General features: G+C 49.7%; 3 protein-coding genes and 1 pseudogene across 4 annotated transcripts, besides 1 other annotated feature; 1 reads left to right on the top strand and 3 right to left on the bottom strand.

The window, feature by feature from the left end:
- Positions 1 to 72: 72 nt before the first annotated feature.
- On the bottom strand, positions 73 to 1,148 carry NCS57_01008700 (uncharacterized protein; the record flags this gene model as incomplete). Its single annotated transcript, XM_053059843.1, has 2 exons — positions 73 to 1,041; positions 1,089 to 1,148. The coding sequence occupies 2 exons, from the start codon at positions 1,146 to 1,148 to the stop codon at positions 73 to 75; spliced, it is 1,029 nt and encodes a 342-aa protein (XP_052910237.1).
- Positions 1,149 to 2,020: 872 nt separating this feature from the next.
- NCS57_01008600 (uncharacterized protein) lies at positions 2,021 to 3,076 on the bottom strand (the record flags this gene model as incomplete). The annotated part of the gene is made up of 1 exon (XM_053059842.1): positions 2,021 to 3,076. The coding sequence occupies exon 1, from the start codon at positions 2,999 to 3,001 to the stop codon at positions 2,021 to 2,023; it is 981 nt and encodes a 326-aa protein (XP_052910236.1). The 5' UTR covers positions 3,002 to 3,076.
- Positions 3,077 to 4,279: 1,203 nt separating this feature from the next.
- NCS57_01008500 (DAO domain-containing protein) lies at positions 4,280 to 5,392 on the top strand (the record flags this gene model as incomplete). Its single annotated transcript, XM_053059841.1, has 1 exon — positions 4,280 to 5,392. The coding sequence occupies exon 1, from the start codon at positions 4,310 to 4,312 to the stop codon at positions 5,390 to 5,392; it is 1,083 nt and encodes a 360-aa protein (XP_052910235.1). The 5' UTR covers positions 4,280 to 4,309.
- An 869-nt stretch (positions 5,393 to 6,261) lies between these two features.
- On the bottom strand, positions 6,262 to 8,459 carry NCS57_01008400 (annotated as a pseudogene). The gene is made up of 2 exons: positions 8,045 to 8,459; positions 6,262 to 7,988 (listed from the first exon to the last, which is right to left on the bottom strand).
- Positions 6,262 to 8,459: a sequence feature.
- Positions 8,460 to 12,911: the final 4,452 nt, after the last annotated feature.

The raw sequence follows: 12,911 nt of genomic DNA, 5'->3' as shown, positions 1-12,911 counted from the left end.
TAAATGAAAGAAAAAGTCATCGAATATCTCGCAATAGCTATTCTTTGGCCTCTTCTTGGACCGCCTGTTTGTCTACTGCAAGCTATACTTCATTGGCGCACCATCTTTCTCTGCGCTCCTCAGCATCATTTCCACAAACTCCACATCCGCCATACCTTCCTCGGCGGACTGCAACGGGTTCTGTTTTCCAGAAACCAGGCCTTCCGCCCAGGATGCGATTTCTTCGCTAACGCCGCTGGTTTCAGGGAATTCCTTGACAACCGCTTCACCACCGGCAGGTTTAACAATAACAGTGTTCCCAGACACCTTGACGGTGCCTCGCTCAAGGCCAAAGTCCCACTCAGAAGCGTCGATTTGAGAACCAAAGGAGAATTGAACAGTTCCACTTGTGCCTGACTTTGTTTTGACAAGAGCGCTGACGGTATCAGCCGGAGGAAGATGTTTTTGTGTCAAGCTCGTCAGGGCAGAAACAGACGCTGCGCTTGAATCACTCTGAAGGAACAACCTGGTGGCAGCAGCATAATGAACACCTCCATCGAGTAGAGGGCCGCCCTGGTACTGTGCCTGACCCCTCCATGGCGTTGAGTACCAAAGGTTATCTGGCGGCAACAAGCACATGAATTTGACGTTGAAATGGTCCACCTTGCCCAGCTTCTTTGCCTGTTCGGCGGCGTAGATATACTTTGGTATAAACCGGTAGTTCTCGGCAAGAGAAAAGGATACTCCATTCTTTGACGCAGCATCGATGAGCTTCTTAGCTGCCGCTACGTCTGGTGCGATAGGCTTTTCGGCCAGTACATGCTTCCCCGCTCTGAGGGCTCGATCGATAAACTCGGGTTGGGCGGAAATAGGAAGTGCAATGATGACCGCGGATATGTCTTTTCGTAAGAGAAGATCTTCATATGATTTTCCCTCACCAGAATCAGAAGAGTACAGGTCAACCTCGCCTTTGGTATTCAGAGTCGCTGTGTCTTCGGCTGACTTCAGCGATCGCGAATAGATAGCCTTGAGGCTCAAAGATGGGCACTTCATGATTCCAGGCTGCAACCTCTGAGTTTTTGCTTCTTGAATTTCTGAGGTGGACTCACCATGTGCTCCATCTTGGCAAAAATGCCACCTCCAACAAGAGCAATACCGATTGGTTCCATGTTTGATGTTTCCGTGATTGTAGATATGTAGAGCTGTCAATCTCCAAATTGGCAAACCTCGGTGTCGGAAACACAGAGAGCAGCCTCTTTATAACTCGAGACGAGCGGGCAACACCACCCCCCTATTCACGTTCCCCTCTGCATCTTTGTGCTAGTCAGCAAGGCACACATGGTCAGCTGGGCTGAGGATGTTTCTATAATCAGTAACAAAAGCAATCGGAGATCAGTCAATGAAATCATGTTATTGTTATCGTATGAAAGACTCTCGGGTCTCCCTGTCGTACCCCGCTGACAAATGTCGTTTAATTCTTGCATGAGATGGCATTGGTTTCCTATCTAGGCAATAAAACCAGACCGTGGAGTAGTGGACATAGTAACTGCTTTGAGTTATCCAAAGCGACGCTACTAGTCAGACAGAGATGGAAAGCTATTTTTTTTCTCTTGGAAAGTTAAGGTTCGCTCTTTATATATAACTCATGTTAGCCTAGGTTAAGGAGATTTTTGTTACATGCCAGAAGGCGATTACAAGGGCTCTTAGGCATTGATATTCTATGGTCTCATAACCGAGGTCATAACTGACCTTTTGGCCTAGCGGTCAATGCGCTAGGCTAGGCCTCTCTTTTCCGTAACAAGAAGCTAATAACTATCGCTATAAAGTGGGAATTACACTACGGAGGTTGCACTATGGGGTTTATATAGTAATAAGAGTGGTATTGTTTTTATAATAACAGGCTAATCATAGTAAGGACTGACAAGCGCCTCCTTGACTTTGCGATCTCGTGCTGGTACCTTTGACTATAGTAGGTCAGAGTGACTAAGTCACAGAAATACAAGGCACTAAACCACCCTGAGCCACTCTCCCCTCCGCCTCTTTATTCCGGCTTTCGCCCGATCAGAACAATAAAGTCGAATATGGGATGAACTGTGCGTTGACGCGATGCCTCCCTGACAGTAGTGTTGAATAACTCGACCTCCTCTCTCGACCAACCCAAGGCCTCGGTGAATAATACAGCAGTGAAAGCAGCAACCCCTTCGTAGAAATTCTTTCCCATAAGAGTACCAATTTCCTTCAAACGTTGATCTTTCGGCCATGGGCCGATTGGCAGCTTGAACCTCTTCTCTTGAAGCTCCGTGAACCCTGTTTCCTCAGCCCACCGCCGAAAAGATGGTGCCGGATCCATAGTACGGCCGATCTTGTCGCAGGCTAATATCAAGTTGTCCATCATCTGCACCATCGGGTTTTCAGGCGCAAGGGAGCCATCTTCGGAATAGAGAGTGTTGGCGGATTCCTGGAACTCTATCCACCCTCCAGGTTTAAGGTTGGCATAAGCCTGCTTGAACAACTTGGGCCAGTCTTTGATGGAGCCAGCCATATAGCGGCAATGAATGTAATCGTACTGGATTGGCTCGACCCAATCCATCTCGACATCATCAACGACAAACTTGACATTTGGGGGAACCCAATCCGGCTGAATCGGGCTTAGATCGTTTCCCACTACTGTAGCGGAAGGATGCTCATCCCCAAACTGAATCGCCCAAATGCCAGTTCCGGTGCCGATGTCGAGGATATTAAGCCCGTCGGGTTCGATGGGGGCCAGAAAAAGGCGGTCTCCAAGTAAGCGATAGAAGACGTGATGAATCATGTCGAGGCGATCCTGCTCGGTGTCGTCATTGGGGAAACTGTACTGACCCGCTCGGTCACTATGATATCGCCGTCCGTACTTCCACTGATACTTCAACACACTACTGGTGATGGAGTTGCTTGCAGCAGTCGAGGTGTCATCACCAAACGCAGAATCTGACTGGATGTCATCGTCCACTTGTACCTCAGGAGCTATTGGAGCGTCTGTCATTGCTAATAATATATAATATGTCGAGTGTCGACTTTTACCTGGGTTTGTAGAAACAGGAAGAACAAAAGATAGGCAGCACAGTTTACGATGGGAGCGGTAGAAAGTCGCGCAACGTCGTATGGTGGAAGCGGGGTTGCCGCAGAAAAGTACAGGCGAGCCCGAGCCGAGGTATGAAACCCGCAGAGCTACAGTCTCTTCTAGCGATGTAATGCAACTTAAAAGGATAATAAGTAGCTGTAATGGCCTGACTGGCATTGGGGATCTGACCTGCCGACAACATTGTAATGTCAATGTCGCGTAATATTTCCCATTTTATCTCTACTCAGCCAGCCTTGTAGTAAGGCGCAAGTGGTAAACTTTAACTCCTAACTAAACTTAACTCTAACTAACAATCACTCAGCCAGCCACAAAAGACAAGCTGCTGATCTGCCCTTTGTTTACTTTCCATATCCAGTTCAGGGTGCATGAGCCTTGGCAGCATGGTTGCCGGTTTTATTGACACTACTGGCAATATCCCCGCACAATTGTTTTAACAGTTACCTATGGTCGTGTGGATGGATGAAGCGTCACTATCTTGTCTGGAATGTACTGTACTACATAGCAAATCCTTTCTTAGCCCCAGTCGTAGGTTGGATTCATCAATAAGCATGAGGTATAAAGTCTTTGCGATCCTACCTTGTTGAACTACTTGTCTTTAACCCTCTAGAACCAGGAGACTCCTTGAGCTCCTCAATTCTCTGTTCCTGAAGTCGTCCTGCTACAAAAAATGGCTGCAGTTAGCGGTAAGCGTAAAGACAAAACAGTACGGTCGGCCTATATTTCGTTTCCATTTCTACTGCTGATAATTTACGTAGGATACTCAGCCAGTAATATGGCCCGCTGCTCGGAGAAGAAAGCCCTCGCTGGAGCTGAGTCTTTATCGCTAGTTAGTTATTAGTATCATCTACTACGGCTAAGCCGTCAATCATCCGAGCATATCCGTACCTGGGAATATGACACATTGTTCACCGATGAATTTGCTAACACGTAAAAGTCCTTTTTCACTGGAAATCAAGCTGCCATAGCCATGGTAACGTTACATGCCTAGATACACAGCAGATGTTCTGCGACATACTGCCAATCACAGACACATAATTCTAGTCCAATCGCTGGCGTTAAACAAAGGCGGGGTCAATGCAGCCTGACAACCCCGACGGATCAGAATAATAGCTGGCAGCATGTCTCTCAGCACTCGCCCGCTCCTCGTAAATCTTTCGTACTTTTTCTCCTTCATCATCTGCTTTCTCAATCAAGCACAACCACGCCAATATGAAGACCCTAGCCCGCCCTCATGTCATCGTCGTCGGCGGTGGCATCGTCGGTGCCTCCATAGCCTGGCACCTGGCTCGCGAGACTACGGTGACCATCGTCGCCGAAGATGTCGGGGGCCCAGCTACTGCAGCCTCTTTTGCGTGGCTCAACGCCAGCTCGGCCAACGAAAAGTTCTACTATGAATTTCGCCGTCGTTCCTTGGAGCGATGGAAGCAGATCAGGCTCCAGCTTCCTGACCTCCCAATTTCTTGGAGCGGGTCGCTAAACTGGCACAAGTCGCCCGAAGATCTTGTGAAGAAGGAGAAGAATCTCAGCGCCTGGGGCTACGACGTTGTCCACATGCAAAAATCTCAAATCGCCGAGCGAGAACCCTTCATCGACACCTGTATCCTCCCAGAATGGGGTCTCTGCTATCCCGGGGAGGGTGCCATTGAAGCGCACATTGCCGCTCGCCAGCTGATAGCCGACGCAGAAGCCAAAGGCACCAAGTTGATCAGAACTACAGCAAAGGGGTTTTGCAAGAACAACGGCCGCGTCAGTGGAGTTGTTTTGGCCTCTGGGGAAGAGGTGCAGGGCGATCACGTTGTTGTCGCCGCTGGCTTGGGCAGCGTGTCTCTTCTGGCAAGTGAAGAGCTAGCACTCCCGGTCACCCGTGTACCTGCTTTGCTCGTGAATTCGAAACCTACAGAGGAGAAGCTGGTGAACGAGGTTATCAACTCCAAGTATTTATACGTCCGTCAAACGCCTGATGGTGTCATCCGGGCGGGTTGCGAATATCCAGGCGACGACCCGGGTGATGATCCGGAGCAAACAGCGCGTGACGTCTTCGCAAAGATTCGGCAGACGTTGGTTGGCGGGAGCACCCTCGAGTTCGATCACTATACTATTGGACACAAGCCGGTCCCCGAGGATGCGCTGCCTATCATTGGACCGACCAGCCTTGATGCCCTCAGTATTGCAGTCATGCACTCTGGGGTGACAAATGCTGCCATAGTCGGAGAACTGCTCAGCAAGCAGATCTTGACGGGCGAGACTGACCCAGCGCTCGTCAACTTTCGGCTCGACCGATTTACCAGGTAGACAACGAAGCTACCTTGATTTTGTTCTTCCGCTCGTCATTGCTTTTCTTTTCGGTGTCAGAGTCGGGCTACACAGATTGATCCTATGGCTCCTCATCTTTAGGAACGGATTTTCGCTTCACGGTAGTGGCTTGTTGACCTTGTTTACCTTTCTTCTTCTTCTGTTCCAAGTCTGATACTTGGTCTTTTTCCTGCAAACTAGCTCCCTGGCCGCTGAACTGAATTTTCGCTTTTACGGCGACCGCTCCAGCGTCCAAGAATGGGACGCTATCGGAGATGGCTTCCTCGGCGCCATGCGTATCCATCTAGTACATGAATGGTGTAAGGGCGGCGATAGCACGTTGTACGATGCGCTGAGTCGAATGGGGTTCCTCCTTGGCGTCTCCGGTAGTTTGTATATGATGGGGAGTCGTAGGAAAGCTTTCGTCTATTATAGACTACCTGAATCGACCAGACGTAGCCGTGAAATTCTCAAGATGGCAAGAGTCCTACCAGTATCATCAAGTAAAAGATACACCGTGGATTACTTCTCATGTCAGCGCCTTTGGTTACATCTCCCCCAATTTGCCCAATTGCCATCTTCCCCTTGTAGATTCATTCCAGGTTCAAGCTGTCCGTCCTGTCTCCAGCTCCCCTGCCCATCCATTCTCATCTGGAATCCTTGGAACGCAGTTGAAAGATACAGCTACGATCCCTTGAGTTACGTTGAATTCCCTGTACCTTGGTGGTCGATGCAGACACCAAAGTAAATTTGGATAGACCTCAACATACCTCGAATAACAATCGTCTGCACTTTTGCAACCACCCGTTACACATGACTCTGCCTCTTCCTAACCTCTGAAACGTCATGGGAGAATGACATGTCTCACGGAGTCCGATGATCTCGATAGTGTCGTTTTGTTGCCAATACTCCCCCTGATAGCGCTTTACGCCCACACATGTGATCTGTTGCTCACCTGTAGCCTGCTCAAGCTCTTCCTCGAGGTCTGGTATGAAAAGCCCTATGATGTAGCCATATTCGTCTACCAGTACCTCTGTGTGATCTGGCACTGGCGGGTTATATGGCATTCGAACTTTGTTTCCCAATTCGTCAAACCGCGGTATGGCGATGTCTGGCACAAGAGAATGGCCTAGAATTCCCGCCAGGATCTCTCTTTCGCCAATTGGTTCGATCGGACCTCCCGCAATTCTCCAATCCTTCAGCTTGCTTTGCCGAGTAAGTTTTCCGGCCGGACCTTCAAAGGAAACACTCCCAGACACACAAGTTCCTTTGCAATCCTTCGATGGATCCGTCGACTCGCACTGATTACGAATCTTGAAGTCTAGCCTGGTTATCAAAAGGTCGCTAGTTCCGTGTGGTGTCGGCATGAAGAATGATATCTCGCCATTAAAAGCAACCCAGGTCCAGGAAGGCGCGTGGAACTCGTTAAAGGCCCGCAGAGGCGCCTTACTGGCATACCAGAGCAAATTCTCCGCCGCGTCGCGAGGCGAGTGGAACAGGATTCCAGCGTAGATCTTGCACGAGAAGTGGGCTTCCAGCCGAGCAGAAATACCACCAACAGCGGCCAACCTGTCCTTGCTAAACGTCAGCTGGCAGCGTTGGTAATCTGAAATGATATGCTTCCAAATGCGGAAAATTGGATAATCACTTCCTCTCCGCAGCGGAAGAAGAGAGATCCTGGCAGCCTCTTTGGGATCACCGCCCTCTTCCTCGCCGCTTTCGGTGAAGCAAGACCAGGAGAGCTTGTTCTTGGTGTAATATATCAACCGCCGAGAGAGGAGCCTTTCCTGCAAGACCCAGCCCCTATTATACCAGTTGGAGCGTGGAACACGTCTCCAAGACGACACAATGCGTGGGCGAATCGTGATGGTGTTTTTGTCGCAAGTTTTCATGGTTGGTAGTTCCCTTAACCATCGCATCTTCCAAACATAGACTGAAGTATGGGTTTTGAATACTTGTTGGGATAGCTTGCTGAGAGGTACTTTCTTGTAGGGAATCGTGAGTTTGACTGAAAGCGGATCGGTGTCTCGTGGTAGAAACAATCCGTGGTCGATCCCGTTGTCGTCCACGGAATCGACAGCAGCGATTGTGCAACCGGCCTCTTCAAAGATAGTTCCCATCCTATGGGACTCGTGCGACCAATCAGACTCGTCGTCTTGGATGATACAGAGCGAGTCGATCCAAAGATAACGGAAACCAAGTTGTCGTGTCACTTCAATAGCGTCCTGAAACGTTGGCGGCATATCATTCACCGGGAGCTCTTTCTGGTATTGGCTGAGGTTGTCACTCTTCAGTTTCGTCGCGATGGCTTTGCTCCAACGATGGCTCAGGGCAATGTACTGTCCTGATGCCTGCTTCGACATGAAGAGCCGTGGCTTAGGCCCGTTCTCTTTTGGATCGCCCACGTCGATGACTCTGGTTGGTAACACCGTGGTTTTTTCGGCTGATTTATCTGTCATGGAGTGTGATGAACAGCACCCTTCATGGCTGGCGATGCAGGTAGAGAGCCATTTTCGAAGCACTCTGTAGTTTCTTTTGGATGATGCCGGTTCGACATCGGTGAGCGGCACAAAGCCATGGGCTCCATACAACGAGTCTACGTATACGTCAGAATGATGAGTCTGTTATAATATAATAGGAAAAACTCCTTACCTGCTGGAGCCATAATCTGAATGGTCTCACCATCGTTGAAGTTTCCCTCTCTAACCTCCCAGCTGTTCTCGTGGTCACCATCATATTGGCTCGTGATCCAGTTCAAGTCGACCAGTGGTTTTAACTTTTCAATGACTGGTGATGGCCCCGAGATTGTACTTCCTTCCCTGGAAACCGCTGGCAGCTCGGGTAATCTGGGAGTCAAAGAGTGATATTGATTGTCCATCTTATAGGAGTCAAGGTTGACTGAAAGCTTGCCAGTTGAGCAAACCATCAACCGACATAATGCGCATGTTTCCCCGGATGTGATGGTGTCCGGATATGCCAATGGGTGAGTATAGCCGTCTCGAAGCATGGTAAACGTTAGGGCGCTGCATGGGGCGCATAGCTGCCGAGGGCGGTGCGCAGTTGCCATTTCGCCAGATTCGCAGCCCAGAGGGTGAGAACAAGATGGAATTCGGCTTTAACGTTCGGAGTCCGTATATCTACCACGGCACTCTTTGTTGGAGTGCGAGATTGTGGGGAGAAAGAGTTGAAAAATACACCTGGTAAGGTTTGTCGTCTGATCTTAGAAATACGGACTCCACGTGGATCAATATGACTGGGCTCTGCAAGTCTGGCGTTGTGTCCGCCTTGTTGCCTCTTTATGCACCTCGCCTTGATCTTACTCGCGGGCTGCTCGGTTATTAGAGTCACCGGCCTGGGCGGCGGTATGATATTTTGGCCGAATGAACGGAATATCGTATCAGTTTGATCTAATCTTATTGCTCTCCTCAATGCAACTTGACTAGTAACAGTGTCTTCATTCTGTTTATAATTGGCTCAGAGGAGTAGTCACAGGTTTAACCTATGTCCAGATTCACAGATTGCAGCACGGATACAAGACGACAGACAATGAAGCCTGGGCCGGTTGTAAGGGCCCTCCGCTAAAGCCTCGATGTTGTCATCAGCGGGCGGAGCTGCCGCAGCTTCAGGACTCTCTGGATGCTTGGGGGAGGATTTGGGAGAGGGCATGGTTTGTATCGGCACAATCCGAAATGTTCCACGACTTTGGTAGATGGCTTGAGAGGGGAGAAGAAGATGGGCGGGGTATGAGAGGTTATCACGGCTTACCGATTGGTCGCCGTGCTGAACATGGCCAATAAAAAGGGACTTGAGCTGTCATTGCTCGCATTCTCGTTCCTCGAGGAATGCGAGAGGTACGAGGAGCTCTCCATCCGGGAGGATTTCCTGACCGTCGCGAAACGCAAGCCTCGGACAGCCTCGGGAACTCTTCAGTGGCTTCGCGCTGCCTGCGGAGGCCTTGGAAAGCATATGACATTTACACCGACAAGGGGCTTGGCCCAGTGGCCCAACCTCTTCTCGAGCGCGGCGCTGATGCTTCCTTGAGCGTGGCTGCAGGTCTCAACCCTATCTACCGCTTTTGGGAGGTGCGTTTCCACAGCGCTAGAGTGAAGGTGACTTTTAATAAATATGAGTCACTCCTTAAATCTGACGAACCAAAAGAACTACCTTCGCTGTTGATAAAGAGAATGCGGAGCATGGGCGGACGCGAAGAAGGCAGTGACGTTGAGGTTTTTTCGTTTCGTGATTGGATTCACGTATGCAGCTGGCCGAATAGGGACCGTCTTCTTGAGTTTCTGGATCGCAACCTGGGCAAAGAGGAAGAGAGTTGCAGCACAAGCCCACCACAACCGAATGAATTCTCGCAGTTATGTTGCACATAAGGAGGAAGAGTGGTAAAGCCAGCAATGCTGTTGACAGTAGAGTCGGACTCTGTTGGCGAGGGGCACTCTTACACCTATAGAACTATACTTGACATATACTGGCCTTCTCAATGTGGGAAGGAGATGTCCAAATTCCTCCTGACATTCCTTACAAGGCACACAGATCTCTCCTCTAGGCTTCATACTCACTGTAGTATGAAGTGGGCCGAGACATCGATTCTTTGAGGCTCGACATGGTTAATCTGCACAAAACACGGGTAGTAGATCATCAACAGGCCTTCTCACTCATCTCCATTGACCCTGGCGCGTGTGCTTAATTAGGTAGATTTCAGCCAGCCACTCACCCACTTTCATTCACGGTGGCAATCACCATCACATCCTTGTAGTCATATGCTCAGCTGATCCATTTGTAAAAGTACGGAGTATATCGAACCACTTGTCATTTCAGACCTTCCTTTCATAGATGATCCTAGAATCAGCCAGCCACGGCAGACTTGAGCACCAAGCTGAACACCCAAAGAGGCGAATGACTTATTGATTAGGATATATCACACGGCTTGTTTTCCTCTTCCTGCCGCCTGAAAAACTCAAGGTTTTTGGACCAAGCCGCGAGGCTTGACAGCTGAACACCTCCTAGCCCTAAATGGTTTCGAAGATCCACATTTAAGCGCCGGGAAACGATTCAAGAAACAGTTCCGTTATCACTATCACAGTGGGGCTGCTTAACCACCACGTGCAGACCTGTGTCTCAGGTCAAAACCAATATACTAGCTGAAAACAGCTCGGTCGAGCCAGGATATAGTAGAAGTTGCTGCCAATGTCCGCATGCTCAACCTCCAATATCACCAAAATTCATCATTGTACGTACAACAGCTCCTTCCCCCCCTGGTCACCGACAAAGCCCGATATCCCTGGAACTCCACCATAATATTGTCTCAAGGCCTCCGGTCACATTGTTCATCACCTGCACTCAACAACATGCTGCCCTCTTTCAGCACACACTTCGTGACAGATGCCATGCTCCCTCATTACCCCTCAGCGTCTGTGTCCAGCTTACCAGGCTTTCGAGGCAAACTATTCTATCTCAGGAAGGAGGATGTGTAGAATATAGTTGCCAAGAATGTGACGACTTCGTGTAGTAGACAGAAGTACTCACTCACTAAAGTCTCTTCCCATGATCAACTGGTCGAGACCTTTCCAATGTCTCAAGTTGGCCTGTTATGTGGTGATCCGAGAGGCCAAGACTGGGCGCACAATGACATGGCTGGCTGCAAAGCTCCCCTTCTAGTATCGTTGTTCAGGAGAGCAGAGAACTCCCATCTGTATCGGACTTTACAAGTATATAACCCATCACTGAGTCCGGTCGAAATTCAAAGTCAACAGTCTAACCACCGCAAACCTTGACATCCTGAACGATCTTCTTTCACATTCATCTCGTCAAAATGGGTGCTGGCCTTTCCAAGATTATCAAGGAGCTCGATGGCGGTGATCAATCTGCCCAAGAGACCCGAGAAGCCCTTGATGCACTCTTCGAGCTCGGCAGAACTCGAAATGATAGCGCTTGGGCCGAAGCACACAACAGCGCGATGCAAACCTATGCAGCCATCAATCAGGTCCTGTTGCGTCGGCAATCTATTGTTGCCAGCGCAAGTACAAACACCGATGGCATTGTCAACGGCATCAAGGACTCAGTGGGCAAGCTTATGTCTGGGCAGATCCTTGACGGGTAAGTACTTCCTCACTTCAAACGATGAACTCTGAATTAATGATTACGTTTAGTGTCACCGATATTCTCGCAAGCGCCTTGAATGTGGTGCTTGGCGCTTCATCCGGCCAGGTCTCTCAGAACTACACCTACGCCCTCATTTGCACTGAACTAGGTGCGGTTCTGAGAATCGATATCGACATCTACTCGTTCGAGCTCCGATCCCAAGGTCTCCAGTCCAAAGCCAAGAACATGACGGCAATTACCAGCCTCGTTTCTTCCATCAAGCTCAACAATCTCACCCCCAATGACCTTCGAGCGATAGTTTCGATGACATACGGGAGCTCTTCTCTAGAGCGTCAGCAGGCAATCTATGACGTGATCTGGAAGGCACACCAAGAGGGCAATGACCCGAAAGCCCAGGAAAGTGGTCAGCTTTCTCCTGAGGCACAGCAGCGTGTCAAAGCACTCTTCCGTCCAAGTGAATACGAGATGGACATGAAGAAGCGAGGCACCTGGCTCAAGGGCACGGATGTTTCAATTGGGAGTTCTGAAAAGAAAGCGCGTTTCACTCGTGCTGATCTCAAGGAAACTCTCAAACAGCATCAGGGCCAAGTCATGCTGAACAAGATGGCATCTCTGAGCGCTGAGGACGGCGAACCGGAAGCTGGGGCACCTTCAACGCCTGATCCAACTGAATGGGTCGACATCCAGATCTGGATGAAAGTCACCAAAGAAGCAGAGGAGGAGTGGTTGAGACAAGTCGCGGCTGTTCTGAAGGGTTTCGATGAGCCAGACATGTTCAAATTCATCCGCGTCGATGACAGCCAGTCAGGATCTGCAATCACGTTTCTTTGCCAAGGCAATAAAGCGCAGAAGCCCTTCGATGCTGTGGTGCGCTACTGCCAGGAAACCGTCATCCCAACACTCGAGTCGTACACGTCCTTGGTTAGTTCGCTGGTGTACACCATGGCTCTGCAGTACAGGCATCCTGGTACCAAGACAGGCCTAGTAACTGTCGTGACTTTTAAACACAATCGGATCAACAACAAGACCAATGATGATATCGATTTCATTGGAGCTAAGAGTCGAAAGGCTCTCATTACGATCAAGGCTGGAGAGTCCAAGTTGCTGACTGGCCCAGTTCATCATATTCTGGGCCCGGGCAAGGTTGATGAAACTGATCCGGACAAAAAGGCTGAGCAGCGTCAGTGGGTTACTCATCAGGAACTGGCTGACTCGGATATCATATTCAGCAATGAAGCTGACATTATCTCTCTGCCTGGGGAGGGATATAGAGTGACTCTGCACACTACCAACGATCGAGTCGTGAACATTGACTATAACGAGCAGTGGGGGGCATAATCTCCGGACAGGGAACTGCGCCGAGAGCCTCGAGTCCCACAGTCGGCAGCCTAGATTAAGCCATGCGTGA

Source organism: Fusarium keratoplasticum, chromosome 8 (genome assembly GCF_025433545.1).
Source record: "Fusarium keratoplasticum isolate Fu6.1 chromosome 8, whole genome shotgun sequence".
In the NCBI taxonomy this organism is placed as follows: domain Eukaryota; kingdom Fungi; phylum Ascomycota; class Sordariomycetes; order Hypocreales; family Nectriaceae; genus Fusarium; species Fusarium keratoplasticum.
This window is presented reverse-complemented; position numbering and strand designations above follow the sequence as displayed.